Raw genomic sequence first — 18,055 nt, 5'->3', positions numbered from 1 at the left:
GCTTTCATGGGTGAATGCCCACTTCATCAGACGCATGATGAAGTGGGCATTCACCCATGAAAGATTATACTCCAATACTTCTGTTAGTCTTAAAGGTGCCACAGGACCCTCTGTTGCTTTAGAAATAGTTATTTCTGAAACAGAAATACATTATGAAAATTAACTTTCAAGTATAGACAACACAAGCCCTTAATTCAGCCACCCATGTGTGTATGCATTATGATAGTCTTTAATCACTTGATCACTTGATCACATACTACTATTTTCTACAGTACCCTTGCCTCATCCAGTGCACAAGATAGACAGTTCTCTGTCAGGGTAGCTCTGCACTAAATACAGAATTGATTTATTATTAGGCGGCAATTTTCTCATAGTTATTTTATGGTATTTTCAACGTAGCAAATGCTTCACAAATGTAACATCTCGCCAGGAAAAGTGGTATTAATTATTATCATCCCCATTTTCCTGATGGAGAACTGAGGTACAGAGATTAAGACAAAAATCATTATGTCCACCATTTTTGAGTGCCCCTCTTGAGATGCCTAAGGCCTTATTTTTAAGAGCACTTATTTTTCTAGGACTTTCTGTGCTCGCACCACAGCAGCATCTGACTTCAATTGCAGCTGTGAGCACTCAGCCCTGCAAAGCTTGCCCCAAGGGTCTCAAGTCCAGCACCCGCACTGTGGGGAACATATAATCAGTGCCTGTGGAGAGAGTTTGGAGTAAGCGACTTGCACAGCAGGGACGGTGTGGCAGGCTGAGTCAGGAATACAGGAACTTCACGCAGCTGTCAACTGCCTTAACCACAGACTGGCCCCTTCTCCTTCCTGTAATGCCTGCCTCATTCACTGTGCACCTTCCACTGGCACTAGGGTTATCATATTTTAAGTGTCCAAAAAGAGGACACTCCACGGGGCCCCGCCCCAACTCCACCCCAGCCCCGCCCCTTCCCGGCCCCACCCCAACTCTGCCCCCACCCCTGAACGCTTCGCCCCCCCCCCTGCTTCCTGCGAACATTTGATTTGCGGGAAGCCTGAAGCAGGCAGGCAACAGGTAAGCTGGGGCTGGGACTGGGACTGGGACTGGGGCTGGGGGGGGGGGTACGGCCCAGTCCGTCCCAGTCCGGCTCCCTGGCCAAGCGGCTCCTTCTGGCGACCGGCCGGTCCAGGCCAAGACATTCTGGCCCCAGCGTCTCCCGCCTGGTTCGGGCCCTGGGGCGCTGGTCCCCGGCCCAGCACCGCCGGCCCCCAGCCGAGCACCACCGGCCCCAGCCCCTCCCTCCCTATTTTCCCAGACATGTCCAACTTTTTGGGATTTCCTCCCAGACGGGGATTTGAAGCCCAAAAAGCCGGACATGTCCAGGAAAATCCGGACGTATGGTAACCCTAGCTGGCACCTGCAGCAAGGGAGGCAGACCCCACAGATCAGCCCCTTGCACTGCGCTATGCAGCCCACCCTGACTCATCCCCCTCACACCCACCCTTCTACCCCAAATGCTTTAGCACAGACGCATTAACTCCCTGGGTTAAAACCCCTCCCCTTCAATCCAGCCTTTCAAGGGTTAAATAAGGAGCCGCCCCCTCTGGCTGACTGGACAGCGCCCTACTCTGCTCCGCCCACCCGCTTCCCAGGGGGCGGGGCCATCTGGGTTTTTTTTCCCACGCTGCACTTCCTCGCCACTCGTTACAGACGAGTGATGCTGCGCATGCGTATTTGGAGGAGTTGTGGAGGGAGCTTAGCTCCTGTCGCGCCTTGTGACCGTTACCGGATAGAATGTTTAGGAGGCCCCCGCGGAACTTCCGGGGCCGCCAGAGAGTCGCAGCCAGCTGTAGTAGCAGCAGCGAAGGGGAGCAGGAGCCGGAGCATGGAGGGGAGCAGGGCACTGGCTCTGAGGCGGACCAGGGCGATGAGGAGCAGGAGCAGGGCCCTGCCAGTCCAGCCGCCGAGGGGCAGCCGCCCACAGAGGGGCCAGCAGGGGACATTGGGGGTCAGGAGGAAGAGGAGGATGGCGGCGGCGGAGTGCCCCGAGGGGCAAACCCCAGAGCGGGGCAGGCGCGGGGAGAGATGGCCCTGCTGAGCTTCGGCGCCGACGAGGAGCGAGATGGTAAAGTCTGACGCCGGCTCCCTTCCGCCGCGCAGCGTGTGTGTGTGATAGGGCGTGGGCGTGCTGGGGCCGGGGGCGTGCTCGGGCCGGGGGGGGGCGTGCTCGGGCCGGGGCCTCTTGGCTTGGGCTGGCCGGCCGCCAGAAGGAGCCGATCGGCCGGACTGGGCCGCACCCCCCCTGCCCCGGCTTACCTGCTGCCTGCCTGCTTCAGGCTTCCGGGAAGCAGGGCAGGGGGGCGAAGCGTTGAGGGGGACGGCCCCTGGAGTGTCCTCTTTTTGGACACTTAAAATATGGTAACCCTAGTGGTGTGAAAGATGGAGATCCTTTTATTATAGGTTTTGGGAACGGGCTCCAGGCTGGTCTCCCAACAGTTGTGGCTTCTGTCTGGGCCCTCTTGTTCTGGACTAACAATGGCTGGGGTCAGCTAGCTTTTAACTTACACCTTGCCGTACTCCCCCTTAACTTTCAAGGGTGGACAAGCCCAAGTGTTAGGGTGGCTTGGATGAGAACCCAGGAGGCCTGGTGCCCAGTCCTGTGCTTTAATCACTCAAACACCCTCAGGTACTGGGACTTGTAGTCACCCCTCAAGAGCCTGGCTGGATGGCAGAGCTGCTGTCACTTTAGTAATTCTCTTGGTATCTCTGCTGGGACTTGCACCTGTAAGGGTATGTATACACAGCGGCTGGGAGGGCGCTTCCCAGGGCAGGTAGACTGGCAGCCACTAGCTCTGCTCGAATTAGTGCTCTAAAAGTGGCAATGTGGTCGTAGTGGTACAGGTGGCAGCTCAGGTTAGCTACCTGAGTATCTATTCATGAGTTGAGTGGAATTGCACTGTGGGGAGCTGAACTGCTAGCTGGAGCACAGAGCCTGTGTATCTACCCACGCTGTGAAGCATCCTCCCAGCTGCTGTGTAGACATGACCTAACACTGCATTCACTTTTGGGTTTCTGAATACAAGTAGGATGGCAGCAAGATGCAGGAAATCAAAGGGAGAGCAGGTTGGGAGCTAGAGAGAGTGAATTATTGGGGGTGGAGTGGGAGAGTATAGAACAAGAGAACCATTGATGGTGAGGTCTACTGGTTTAGTGACAGGGACAAGGAGCTAGCACCTCTCAGTCTGGTTTGGACATGGACTCACTCGGTTGCCTAGAACAAGTCACTTAACTTTTGTCTCTCTTTCTGCATGTGTGAAATAGGAATAATACATTCATAACAGGATTGTTATGAGGCTTAATGAGTGAATATTTGTGAAACTCTTTGAAGATTAACAGTTCTATACATGTTTGTTTAAAAGTATTAGAAAGGTAGAGAAGATTTAGGAAGGTAGAAAGGTGTATAATTAGACACAGCAAGAAGATAATCTGCATTAAGTGATGCAAAGACTAATAAAGTTAATGATGAGATAAAGAAGGAGTAAGCATGCATAACCAAGACCTGGCTATTTGACACTGGAAGATGTTGTTAAAGTTGTCTGTGGCTAAATATGACTCATGTGAAAGAGTGTTTGTGAAGGGGTATGTCTGTACTCTTTTGCATGTAAACTCAAATACAACTGATCTCCCACACTAAATCTGGACTGATCAGCAGTGATGCTGGAACTGCTGATGGTCCTTGATGACTTCACTATGCACATATGATTTTTCTGGATTGGTTTGGAACTTCATGGCTACCTGACACTCATAGGACTGTCTCATATGAGCGGACCCTACAGCTATAAGGCTGCGCACATTCTGGATCTGATGTTTGGGTCATGGTTGTTTTATTATTTTACGCTTACATTGTGATAATGCCTTAAAAAAAAAAACTGTACAAACATATAATAAATGACAGTCTCTGCCCCAAAGGACTTAGAGCCTAAAAGACAAGGGTCAGGAGTGTAGTATGAAGAAATGGATGTTACCCCTCTGTTATGGACTGAGGCCCAGACATCAAACTTGCATTGATTTCAGTGGGAGTTAGGTGCCTAAATACCACTGAAGTCCTGAGGTGACTTGTTTCGTTTTGTTTAAGATTATCTTGCCCTGATAAAGTAAGGGGACCTGTTTGACTGGTCAGTCTTATATAAATCCATGGTACTCCCGCATCTTGAATACTGTGTGCAGACATGATTGCCCCATCTCAAAAAAGATATATTTGAATTGGAAAAGGTTCAGAAAAGGGCAACAGAAATTATTAGGGGTATGGAACGGCTTCCGTATGAGGAGAGATCGATAACACTGGGACTTTTCAGCTTGGAAAAGATGACTAATGTGGGGACATGATTTTATAGACCTCAATCATGACTGGTGTAGAGAAAGTAAAAAAGGAAGTGCTGTTTACTCCTTCTCATAACACAAGAACTAGGGGTCACCAAATTAAATTAATAGGCAGCAGGTTTAAAATAAACAAAAGGAAGTATTTCTTCACACAACACACAGTCAACCTGTGGAACTCTTGGCCTTCACAACATCCTCTGGCAAACACTATAACAGGGTTCAAAAAAGACTAGATACATTCATGGAGGATAGGTCCATCAATGGCTATTAGCCAGGATGGGCAGGGATGGTGTGTCTAGCCTCTGTTTGTCAGAAGCTGGGAATGAGCGACAGGGAATGGATCGCTTGATGATCACCTGTTCTGTTCATTCCCTTTGGGGCACCTGGCATTGGCCACTGTCTGAAGACAGGATACTGGGCTAGATGGACCTTTGGTCTGACCCAGAATGGCGGTTCTTATGTTCGTAAGTCTGATTTCACTGAGGGAAAATGTTCATCTGAGTGCCCACTCTGTGAGCAGTTCAGTAGAACTCTAGAATATTGTGTTCTTCTCTGTTAGTGGCCCATAAATGTCTTAATGCTTGAGAGGTGAAAGAGCTAGAGCAGCTGTGGTGACACTCTTGAACTTGTCTAACCTTATGCACTGTAGACTTTTAAAGACTGTATGCCATGATCGTACACATGTAGACCACTGATTATTGATTTTATAAATGTGTATTGTAATCTTTTAACACCTTCAAATCCCTCTTCAAAATTCTCTTGTTGTGATCCTTCCAAAAAACGTGACAATAATTAGGCTGTAGTCTCAGTACACCAACAGCTTATCATGTTGACTAAAATTGTCTCATTGTTTACTTGTACTACCCTATCTGTCTATATCTATTTGTTGTCTCTTGTCTTGTACTTGGATTGTAAACTCTTTGGGGCAGTGACACTCTTTTGTTCTGTGTCTGTACAGCACAGTGTGGTCCTGGTCCATGACTAGGCCTACTAGGCACTATGGTAAGACAAATAAATAATAAAATGTTTCAAATGTGATGATGTTGCTTTGTAAATACACTGTTGTTTACACTGATCTTTTTTTTTCTTCTCCTACAGAGGGTGAGGTACTCTTTAAAATAAAGAAACCATCTCTTAACACAATAAAATTTAGAATGCAAAAGAAGGAAAACCCACACTCTGCAGTCAGAGAAGCTGAAAGAAGCAAAGGTAAGTACTTGGCTACTTATTGGGTATTTTTACACTGGTTGTTTGTAAAGCATTTTGAGATCCACGAAGGAAGGGTGTTATAGCAAGTATTGTTATCAGATGTATTGTTTTATATTAATAACTTACAAGAATGAGTTATGGTTGAAAACCATTGAATTTAAATGTATATCCCAAAACACAATGAGCATAGGGTCTGATCCTGTATCTATTTAAGTCATCTGCCAAACTCCCATTGACTTTGTAGGAGTAGGATTGAGCACTTAGGTTGACCTTGAGGGGAGCAGACCACCTAGAACTCCCATTGTAAATGGAGATTAATGGAATTTGTAACTGCCTAGTAGTCTCAGGATTTGGTCCTAGTCAGTAGTTTCTCAACGATTTTAGCATTTTCATTTTTTAGAAGTGGGTCTCAGATTTCATTAATGAGAGATGGCACAACCTGTTAAAAACTAGTCATAATCTAGTAACTTACGGTACTGTTACTTCAATAACTTGCTTTTATTGAATATATATTTTATGGTATTATAACAAAGTAGTAGTAACAAATGTGAAATACTGACAGACTATTTGTACTATGCTGTAATAGCCTTTTTGATGAAGGTATAAATCATGTTAAGAATCCCCTAAAATCATCTGAATTTAGAACAGAGAATTGAAGTGAAAAATACATAAATTTGTATGATGATGCCTTACTTTACTGTGTCCTCAAATTTTGCTTTTGTTAAGATTCATACTGTAACTAAAAATACTGCCTTAAATCTTTGAAGACAATGGGATTGCTTAATGTGTAAATTTAAGCACAGTTAAGTCTTTTCAGGTGAGGGCTTGATTGTTATTGATAACCCATTAAGAAACATCATAAATCTAAAGACATTTTCAGTAGCTGAGACAAAAATCCTGGGTCTTGGTTTTTCTCCTTGAATACAGAAATCTTCCAATCGGAGTCTAGAATAATTAACACTACTGATACATGTGAGACAGAGGAGGAGGATGAGCACTACTCATCAGCCAGTGAAGATTACAATAGTTCAGCCTCTGAAACTCAATCCAGCCCTCCACAGAAAAGGAAGGATTTATCAGCAGGTTTGTAACTAGTTATGAGCAGTGACTACATACTGCACGTAGTCTTGCATATTGCAGAATATTCAAAGTACTGTTTAAAACACTGGATGCTGTTACACTAATGTATATTTAAAGTAACTTCACTGAAATCCTTGTATATCAAGGCCATTTATTCCAGAGTTACATTGGTGTAACTGAGAGCACAATTTGTCTCTACAGTCTATTGTCAATCTTGTCCCTTGGGATAGATATTTAGCATGATACTTTAAATGATACTTTAAATGACTGCTTCATGGAGCAGCTGGTACGGGAACCCACAAGGGGAGAGGCAACTCTAGATTTAGTCCTGAGTGGAGCGCAGGAGCTGGTCCAAGAGGTAAATATAGCAGGACCGCTTGGAAATAGTGACCATAATACAATAGCGTTCAACATCCCTGTGGTGGGAAGAACATCTCTACAGCCCAACACTGTGGCATTGAATTTCAAAAGGGGGAACTATGCAAAAATGAGGGGGTTAGTTAAACAGAAGTTAAAAGGTACAGTGACTAAAGTGAAATCCCTGCAAGCTGCATGGGCGCTTTTTAAAGACACCATAATAGAGGCCCAACTTCAATGTATACCCCAAATTAAGAAACGCAGTAAAAGAACTAAAAAAGAGCCACCGTGGCTTAACAACCATGTAAAAGAAGCAGTGAGAGATAAAAAGACTTCGTTTAAGTGGAAGTCAAATCCTAGTGAGGCAAATAGGAGCATAAACGCTGCCAAATTAAGCGCAACAATGTAATAAGAAAAGCCACAGAGGAGTTTGAAGAACAGCTAGCCAAAAACTCCAAAGGTAATAACAATGTTTTTTAAGTACATCAGAAGCAGGAAGCCTGCTAAACCACCAGTGGGGCCCCTTGATGATCGAGATACAAAAGGAGCGCTTAAACACGATAGTCATTGCGGAGATACTAAATGGATTCTTTGCTTCAGTCTTCACGGCTGAGGATGTTAGGGAGATTCCCAAACCTGAGCTGGCTTTTGTAGGTGACATATCTGAGGAACTGTCACGGATTGAAGTGTCACGAGAGGAGGTTTTGGAATTAATTGATAAACTTAACATTAACAAGTCACCGGGACCAGATGGCATTCACCCAAGAGTTCTGAAAGAACTCAAATTTTGCCGAACTGTTAACTAAGGTTTGTAACCTGTCCTTCAAATCGGCTTCTGTACCCAATGACTGGAAGTTAGCTAATGTAACGCCAATATTTAAAAAGGGTTCTAGAGGTGATCCCAGCAATTACAGACCGGTAAGTCTAACGTCTGTACCAGGCAAATTAGTCGAAACAATAGTTAATAATAAAATTGTCCAACACATAGAAAAACATAAACTGTTGAGCAATAGTCAACATGATTTCTGTAAAGGGAAATCGTGTCTTATTAATCTATTAGAGTTCTTTGAAGGGGTCAACAAACATGTGGACAAGGGGGATCCAGTGGACATAGTGTACTTAGATTTCCAGAAAGCCTTTGACAAGGTCCCTCACCAAAGGATCTTATGTAAATTAAGCTGTCAAGGGATAGAAGGGAAGGTCCTTTCATGGACTGAGAACTGGTTAAAAGACAGGGAACAAAGGGTAAGAATAAATGGTAAATTCTCAGAATGGAGAGGGGTAACTAGTGGTGTTCCCCAAGGGTAAATCCTAGGACCAGTCCTATTCAACTTATTCATAAATGATCTGGAGAAAGGGGTAAACAGTGAGGTGGCAAAGTTTGCAGATGATACTAAACTGCTTAAAGAAGAACAGGAGGACTTGTGGCACCTTAGAGACTAACAAATTTATTAGAGCATAAGCTTTCGTGGACTACAGCCCACTTCTTCAGTCCTCCTGTTCTTCTTTTTGCGGATACAGACTAACACGGCTGCTACTCTGAAACCTTAAACTGCTTAAGATAGTTAAGTCCAAAGCAGACTGAAGAACTTCAAAAAGATCTCACAAAACTAAGTGATTGGGCAACAAAATGGCAAATGAAATTTAATGTGGATAAATGTACAGTAATGCACATTGGAAAAAATAACCGCAACTATACATACAATATGATGGGGGCTACAACAAGTCGGGAAGAAGATCTTGGAGTGATCGTGGATAGTTCTCTGAAGATGTCCACGCAGTGTGCGGAGGCGGTCAAAAAAGCAAACAGGATGTTAGGAATCATTAAAAAGGGGATAGAGAATAAGACTGAGAATATATTATTGCCCTTATATAAATCGATGGTACGCCCTCATCTCGAATACTGCGTACAGATGTGGTCCCCTCATCTCAAAAAAGATATACTGGCACTAGAAAAGGTTCGGAAAAGGGCAACTAAAATGATTAGGGGTTTGGAACGGGTCCCATATGAGGAGAGATTAAAGAGGCTAGGACTCTTCAGCTTGGAAAAGAGGAGACTAAGGGGGGATATGATAGAGGTATATAGAATCATGAGTGATGTGGAGAAAGTGGATAAGGAAAAGTTATTTACTTATTCCCATAATACAAGAACTAGGGGTCATCAAATGAAATTAATAGGCAGCAGGTTTAAAACAAATAAAAGGAAGTTCTTCTTCACGCAGCGCACAGTCAACTTGTGGAACTCCTTATCTGAGAAGGTTGTGAAGGCTAGGACTATAACAGAGTTTAAAAGAGAACTGGATAAATTCATGGTGGTTAAGTCCATTAATGGCTATTAGCCAGGACGGGTAAGGAATGGTGTCCCTAGCCTCTGTCTGTCAGAGGATGGAGATGGATGGCAGAAGAGAGATCACTTGATCATTGCCTGTTAGGTTCACTCCCTCTGGGGCACCTGGCATTGGCCACTGTCGGTAGACAGGATACTGGGCTAGATGGACCTTTGGTCTGACCCAGTACGGCCTTTCTTATGTTCTTATGATGATCTGATAGAAAGCCCCGTAATATCTATAGTAATGAAATAAAAGAAAAGGTAAAATTTAGATATCATTGGGTTTTTTTATAACTATGTGCTGAAACAAAACAAAAAACCTCTATTATAGATCACTTGCCATAACTAGGCATTTGGATAGAAAAGAAATGATGCATTTAAGGTTATGATCCTTTCTAATCTCATTTTTCATTTTTAATAAACAGGAAATTAAATGCAATAAAACTTTATTAATGCAGCATTAAGGATGCAAGTTTAGAGACTAATAATCCAGGAATGCAAACGTTAAGGTACTTATAGTAGTAATCCTTTTTCATTTTCATGTATGATATAGATTACTAGTTTAGCACACTTCTTTTTCCTTACTGCTCGTATTTTAATTTGCAGCCTTAAGCATACTTTAATAATACTCTTGCCTTGATTATATTTTTGAGACTTAAGACTGGCAAAATGAAGAGAATTGTTATGTTTACAGCATGCACCTCCATTTATGGCATAAATACTGGAAACTTTTATTTAGGTGGTTGTGACTTTTAAGACTACTGTGGCCTTTGTTTTGAGGGTCTGAAAACTACTGGAAAGTAAACATGTAGTTGGAGCAGCAGGGGTATGGAAGTGGTCCTCAATATTTGTGATCTTTCAAGTTGTGCCCCTCGGACTATAGAAATAACATGCACAATTATCTCAATTTATCATTAACAATGTATTGCAGAAAAAAGCCCCAAACTCCTAATGTGTTACTATACTTTGGAGAAAAAACATTATATAATTAACTTTGTCATGAGGAGTAGTATTGAATTTTTCTCTTAGTCTCTTACCTTATGTTCTTTCTGTTCATTACAGGTAATATACCTGATGCAGCTTATATCCAGGTTGCTTGTAGGAAACGTCAGTTGGCCAGGACTCAGGGTGACTATATTCCACTGGACACATCACATCGTGCTCCAGTCTCTCAGAAAAAAGCATGCAGTGATACAGAGAGTGAGGATGACTCTGATCATGACACGATTCTCCACTTCGCTCCCAAAACAAAAACTCTTAGGCAGAGGATGGCTGAATATATAGGTAAGTTTAAGCCTGTTTACCAGGGCATAAAAATGGCAAAACTTGAACTGTCTGAAGAATATGAAATGCACAAAGAGTGCAGTTCTAGGCTCTGTTTGTAAAAAGGGTGGTGCAGACCCTTATTGCCCTTTTAGGGCTTTACTACATGGGTATATTAAATCAGATTAACTTTAGTTAGTTCACTTTACAGCACCTTATGTCCACAAACAGCTCTTTTAAAGTGATTACTTGGCATCTTAGGTCACAGTAATAATCATCCTCCTCGGAACAGGAGTAACTCCACTTTGCAGAGAGTTTTCTTTAAGTTTGGGTGGATGCATTCCTAACTACTCTCACATTACAGTGCTTTACTTCTGGACTTGCCTGTCTTGTATCTGTGTGCCATCCACTCCCCTGGGGTCATCTTAACTAGATGTCATCTCAGTTTAAATGCTGGCACACAACCAAGAATGCACATGTTTGATATCAGATAATAGTGAGTTCACATACTCCTTATAGTAGTCAGGCCAAACCCCTCTCCTCAGCCAAGTTTCTATGTGGAGTCATTCAGAGATCCAGGACTTGATTGCCCTCTTTGGAGAGCTGCATATTCAATCCCATCTGGAGAAGTCACTGGAATGCAGCCATCTACAAGACAGTTTGAGCAAGTGAAGGCAAGGAGGCACTCCTGGAGCTGGTCCCAGTGCTGAGTCAAAGCAAAGGCACTCCAGGAAGTACCTGAGGACAAGGGACCAGAACAGGACTTCTGGTATTGCTCCCATACTCTGAGGAACTGAACCACATTTTTGCAAGTGAAACCACCACAGAACCCAAGACTTATGTGGTGGATAATTTTCTACAAAGCACCTAAGACAGCATGGTTGGCACCCAAAAAGCCACTGAAAGCTACCTTGGCCTCATGTATGCCATGGGGATCCAACCAGGAGGAGACTTTTTCAGGGCAGCCAAGAATTGTATGACCCAACAGATTTGGATGCTACACAAGAACAGCATATGAATAGCCATACTAAAACTGCTGTGGATGAGAGTTCTACTAGCATCCAGTCCGAAAATGCTGGGAAAGAGACTTATGCCCATAAGCATTATGTGCTGTATTACAACAGGACAATATAGGGGGATGTTTGCTGCTACTTTCGGGGACCGGCTGTCCACTTCCATGTTGGGTGGAGCTAGAAACTTTTCCCCCTATTTTGCATTTAACACCCTGCCCCCAGCATGCTGAAAATGACATCTGCATCAGAGAGTTAATGCTTTAAAGTTTTATTTCCTTGTGGTATCATGCTGCACAACCATCGGCCACACTTGCCAACTCCATAAACCTCTTCCTGAGCTGTGTCCTGTTTGTTTTGCCTCCCAGACAATGCCCTCCCTTATACACTGCTCAAGATGTCTGCACTGTGGGAATTAAAAAATGCATTGCACGGCAAACGTTTATTGTAGTAGCAGATACGGGGGGAGGGGAGGAATAGAAAAGATTCAGTTTCATTAATACTCAGCTTTTAGTAAAGTTGAGGATTCATGTGGTAAATGGCCCAAATCAGGTTGCAGAGTCATTTGAAAATGGGTTTAGAGCAGTTACTGTAGAATTTTATTTGTCAGAAAGTACACTTTTTAAAAATCTATTGGTATCGTAAAAGAGAACTTAAGGCAAAGATAGTGCTTTATTTTGGCACACACATTGCAAGGCAAAGCAGCACTCCAGGGACTGCCCGTATAGCTAGTGTTTCTGTTCCACTCCTGCACCAGCACGGGGACACTAGTTTGATAAATAGCAGTGCTGCATAGCTTCCTGGTTTGCCCAGCGACTTTTTGGACAGGCCCCTTCTTAATCTTCTGGGAACTCATCTCAGGGTAACATCCTTCACTGTAAGGACAGCCTGGAGGAGTGCACATGCAATTACTAGCCTGCTGATTGCTGCACCATACAACGTCCCCCCTCCCTCCCTCCCCCCCGCCCCACCTAAAACCAGAACAGCCATCCAAACGCCCTGTTTTTGTTACTGGGGGCCTATACAAGGGGAATTAACTTGGAAATCTTCTTACTGTCTTGAAGTGAACCTCAGTGTGGGAAGAGATGATTGGAATAGCATTCTAAGATTGTGAGGAAAGAAACATTTTTAGCATGGTGATTAGGGTGGGGACAGTAAGTACTTGTGCTCTTTCTTATTTCCCATAGCACCTGTAATGTCATGGCCCATGTGAAGAAGGGAGTTATCACCTGCAGAGTGGCTGACAAATCTTCAAGGGGGGGCGGCTGGGGGAATGACAAGAGAAGATCTGTCCCAGAAACTATTGAATTCATCCCAGCAGAGAGCCACATGGAAAGCCACAAAGGCACAGTTGTGGAAGAGTGGTTTCCTGGAGCATTCTCAAAGGATCAAAATTGATTGAATGGCCCTGGACAGGGACATGAGTTAGACAGCTGTGATAGAGCACCTTTTGTTATAAAGGTCAAGCACTTTATCCAAACTTCCAGTGTTCTGCAAACTGCAGAGAACACACCATCCTGGGACCACTATTTCAGTCAACCTATAACAATCAACCCGTGGACATGGAGAAGGAGCATTTTCTTGAGTGAATCACCTATAGGAGTTTGTGAGCGTTCCTTATTTTGGCCATGCCTCAGTTCCATTGGTGTTAAAGTTGCACCACATTCTCGTTTAGTTGTTTTATTGTTGGGTTCCCCCTTTTTCCCCCCCCTCCCCCAGATGCAATGTGTTACCTGTTTTTTAACTGAATAAATTCATTTTGTTTTAACTTGGCTGAAATGTTCCATTGAGGAACAGTTCAACCCATAAATGACATAGTATGGGAGGAAAGGATGTTATCATCAACTAACCAGAAGAAAACACAAACGCGTTTCTCTTGTTGCAGTACATTTGTCCAACCCCCCCCAGTAAGCCCTGACCTCAGTGGAGGAGAACAATGCATCCCTGACCCTATTTCCTTGACCACTTGGGGCATTTTGTAGAGGCACACTCTCGCGGTCTGTAATGTTCAGAAAGTCTCTCCGCTTCCTGCTCCTACCCATCCTCCAGGATCTCTCCCTTGCTCTCATAGATGTTATGTGAAATACAGCACGCATTTAGCACACAATGAGGAGAAACATCCAGCTTTTTCATAAAGCATCACCCTCCTTCTCTCTCCCCCCCCCTCCCCCCTTCAGCCTTCTAAAAGTACACTTCACTAGCATTCCGTAGCTACAGGAGGAATCACAACTCCGCATCCGAAGAAGTGAGGTTTTTACTCACGAAAGCTTATGCCCAAATAAATCTGTTAGTCTTTAAGGTGCCACCAGACTCCTTGTTGTATTAATGTATGTAGTGGTCTGGGGAGCAAAAATGTCCTCCTTCATTCCAGTAGCCTAGATTGTCTGTCTGATTTCTTTCCCTCCACCCAGGGAGAACTTTTGCCAGAACAATTTATGTACTTTATTCTGGTATAAAATAAGATGAATGATATGGAATTCTTTACATTTTCAAAACTTATTGATTTTACAAGAAACCTGGTTAGCTGAATCTGAAATCATAGTCTGTCTTGTTTTTGAATCCTTTCTCCGAGAAGGAAGCCAATTATCAAAAAGGAGTTGTGCATCAGGAGAACTTGTCACCTTGGTTTCCTTATGCCTAAGAGCCCAGATTTTACCTTGGGAATCAAAGGACAGACTATAGTTTAAAACAAATTCCTGATCTGCAAATTTTAGTATTAAATGCCTACTTTCCACCCCATATCCTCCCTGTTTTATTGTGGGAGTGCCTGGATAAGCAAATTCATAGTAGGCCTTTCGTTCCCAATTGCTTGGCTAATTATTTTGGGAAAGTAATGCTTAGATAGGTTCTCCATTGAACTCCGTATTGGGGAAGAAAACATTAAGGAGATTTTTGAACTTCCCTCTTGAAACTCTAGAGATCCAGTGTTTAACATCTCTAGACAAAAACCAAAGGCTTTAATAGATTAAATTTAATCTGATACCTGTAAATGGAAGGAGTGCAGGGGATAGAGAGAACCCCCTCTAGCCTTAGGTTCAAAGTTACAGCAAACAGAGGTAAACACTGTAGCAAAAGGAACATTTAAAAGTTGAGAAAACAAAGATAAACCTAACACGCCTTGCCTGGCTGTTACTTAAAAGTTTGAAATATGAGAGACTTCTTCAGAAAGATTTGGAGAGCATGGATTGATGTCTGGTCCCTCTTAGTCCTAAGAGCGAACAACCCCCAAAACAAAGAGCACAAACAAAAGCCTCCCCCCCCCCCCCAGATTTGAAAGTATCTTGTCCCCTTATTGGTCCTTTGGGTCAGGTGTCAGCCAGGTTACCTGAGCTTCTTAACCCTTTACAGGTAAAAGAATTTTGGAGTCTCTGGCCAGGAGGGATTTTATAGTATTGTACACAGGAGGGCTGTTACCCTTCCCTTTATAGTTATGACAAAAGCCATAAAGAACCTGTGCATTGCCACACTCTGACATGGTATGGCAACACCCTCCTCATAGCATCCATGACAACAACCTCAACAGTTGAGCTACCAACACCAAACAAATTAATTACTGACTGATAGTAACCAGGGGAGATGAACTTCCAGAGGGTGATGGCAACATGCTTCTCCATGTTGAGGGGAATTCTCATGTTGGTGTTCTGCTGCAGCTGTGGGGTGAGCACTGTACAGATCCTCTAGGAAAATGGCCTTTGTTATCCTGAAGATCTGCTACCATTGCTGGTATCCTGGTCTGCATTACTTCCCCCGGTCACTGCTAGTTGGCCAAACCCAAAAGCATTGATCCATTGAATAAAGTTGCTCCAGATAAAAGCCCTGCAGAAGTAACTGCTTGATTTCATTTTCCTGCTCCTCTTCCATTAGCTGTATTACTGCAGCATCAAAAGCCCTATGAGACCACAGAGCCAAATCTGTCTGTCTCCATGACTGAAAATGCATTTGCATCATCCTATTTGTATAAACGACTGTCATGATCACGTTGCTCAGCAGCCTGTCGTCCATACTACCTCGACAATGGTGCTGGCAAAATTAATGGATGACAGGAGGAGAAGCATGGAAGTCTGTTCATTTGACCTTGAGATCCAGCCTTCTTATAGTTTCTGGTAGGCATACCACAGGCACCATGGGAATAATCTGAGTTTAGGGCTGAGTGATGGAACATTGCATCATGGGATATGTGCCCAGAATGCACTTGAGTTAACCACTCAGCAGAGCTGTGTGGATGCAATGATTAACAAGGAAAATACCTTGTGGTGGTATAACAAAGTGGTGTGGAGGTAGGTAGGTAGTCCAATATATGCTACCACAATAACTGGCTCAGATTTTTATTCAGTATGACTTTTTATGCATTCAAGAATGGTGTTTTGTTACTTGACTGCTAAGAGTTTCAGAGTAATATGTTTTTTTATAGCACTTTATAAATGTTGACTAATCCACAGAACACCATTATGAGTCAGATAACTTACATAAAAGATTTTACTGTTCTAGTCACCGTGCCCTTCTCTGATGTATACTGCAGTCCCCCAGATTCATCTTGTAAATTGTTTAATGTATGTTGCACTCTTGTAGTGGATGTGTGGTTATCAAGAACATTGTTGTTTTACATTATCTGCTGAATAAATTTTTCTGACCATTATCATAGCCTGATCAAATGATTTTATGCCCTGTTGTCTTTCTCCTTTCGATTAATTTGCCTCCCTTCTCTATCCCAGTTTAATACTTTCATGTTTTACATTTTATTCCTTCTTGGTTATTAAAACTTTTTAAAGTAAACAAAATCATTGTCAATGCTGCTTAGAGGACTTTTCCTAGTGACTTCTTTCCAGCTTAAACCTTTTTTGTCTACAGGTACCATTAGCTTTATTATATAGTCAAGCTAATTACATTATTTAAATAATGTAGATTGCTTGGACCATGGTAATGACCATGTAGATTAGTTTTTATGCTATACTGTCACATTTTTGTTACTTCAGGTAAATTATGTCCATGGCTCCTTTTCCTTTCTCTTCAGCTCTTTTTCAACCCTCAAAAGATCACATTTCTTAAATGTGACCTGCTTTTTGGGAATCCATGCTTTTGAAGGAGTCAGTCAAGTAGTTTAAGACCAAAATGTGAACTTCTTAAAAGCGTGGTTGTCACTCTTTCAGGTATAATCTGAAAATGCCAGAATGGGAGTGCCATGTTTGTTGACTGAAGAATAAGGAAGTTGTGTAGTGTGGTGGTTTTTTTTTTTTTTTTACAAAAACATGCCCCTCAAGTTATCCATTTTGATATTAACAATATTTTTAAATTCTGTATATTTTATTTGTCAAAATAAGAGTATAATCATGCCAGTTACAAGTATTTTGGTAATTTATTTCAAAATACCTGTCAGCAAGTATGTCTGTAACAATACAGACAACAACAAAAATTCAGGAAATATTTTTTGACAAATAGATTCCTTACTAGGCATATTAATACGGAACTTTGAGTAATAATTCATTTAAACTACAATCCAGAAATGTATTTCCTGCACCCCTGAGAAGCAGTGCGAAGGCTTGGGGGCACCAAGGATAACGGCGGAGCTGAGGGAGAGGGAAGTAATTGCTGAGAAGGAGCCTGGGAGTGAACCTGGAGTGTTGTTGGGTGTGGTGGGAGAAGCATGGAACAGATTTATTTTGCGGGGGGAGGGATTGTTAGGGAGTTGGGAAGTCTCCCCCATGCAGACCCTGGCTGATCCCTAGTCTCTCCCATTCAGTCCAGTACATCTGCCACTGTCCACGTATGTCCCTGCACTCCCACTCCCCTGTTACCTCACTCAGCCAGGCATAGCTGCCCCTTTCTCCATGTGTCCCTGCACCCCCATTTCCATTCAACCACTGTCTCCATGTTGTCACCCCACTAGCTCCTGTGCCCCCCCGCCTGTCCCCCAACTAGCCCTTCTGAATCACAGTGTGTGATTTTTTCCCCCCCCCCCAGCAGCACCATGTGCCCCACTCTGTTCCCTCCCACCCATATCCCATGCCTTCTCACCTAGCCCCACTGGTAGGGTGCTGTGAGGAAGGCCGCCTCTGCCCCCTCCCTCTCTGTGGCTGGCTGCTCCTACCTGTGAGCCAGCTGCCCTCTCTTTGGGTGCCACACAAGCCCCTGGTGGGCGAAAGGTGTAATTGCTACTTCCCTTCGCCTCCCTGTCAAAATCAGTTATTCTGCAGGGGAGAGGGGGTGTAATCTGCGGGGGACACTAATTCTGGGCTTATGCAGTGGGGCAGAATTCCACCAGAAGTAACTCGAGAAGGATTAAAGGGGTCTAAGGTGTAGCCATTACATTGACTTTCAATAATGTTCATATCCATTCTGTTTGGTTAACCAGTGAAAGGATGTTTTTTTCTAACTGCCAGCATTGCAAATTCAACCTGGGATCAGAAAGTTGAGCTCTATTCTTTCTGGCTCTCGATTCTGCAGTTAGAAC

The 18,055-nt window shown here is 43.5% G+C and overlaps 1 protein-coding gene across 2 annotated transcripts in view; it reads left to right on the top strand.

Moving 5' to 3' along the window:
- Positions 1–1,668: 1,668 nt before the first annotated feature.
- GCFC2 (GC-rich sequence DNA-binding factor 2) overlaps positions 1,669–18,055 on the top strand; it is a 45,888-nt gene continuing 29,501 nt past the window's right edge. The window contains exons 1-4 of one of the 2 annotated variants that reach the window (XM_005297349.5): positions 1,669–2,104; positions 5,458–5,568; positions 6,496–6,651; positions 10,397–10,618. In XM_005297349.5, coding sequence (XP_005297406.2) covers positions 1,774–2,104; positions 5,458–5,568; positions 6,496–6,651; positions 10,397–10,618 — 820 coding nt within the window. In that variant the 5' untranslated portion in view covers positions 1,669–1,773. Of the gene's footprint in view, positions 2,105–2,748; positions 2,770–5,457; positions 5,569–6,495; positions 6,652–10,396; positions 10,619–18,055 lie in introns of those variants that run through there. The other variant, XM_042848668.2, reaches the window with a different exon arrangement.

The sequence above is a fragment of the Chrysemys picta genome, chromosome 3 (assembly GCF_011386835.1).
Source record: "Chrysemys picta bellii isolate R12L10 chromosome 3, ASM1138683v2, whole genome shotgun sequence".
Classification (NCBI taxonomy): domain Eukaryota; kingdom Metazoa; phylum Chordata; order Testudines; family Emydidae; genus Chrysemys; species Chrysemys picta.
This window is presented reverse-complemented; position numbering and strand designations above follow the sequence as displayed.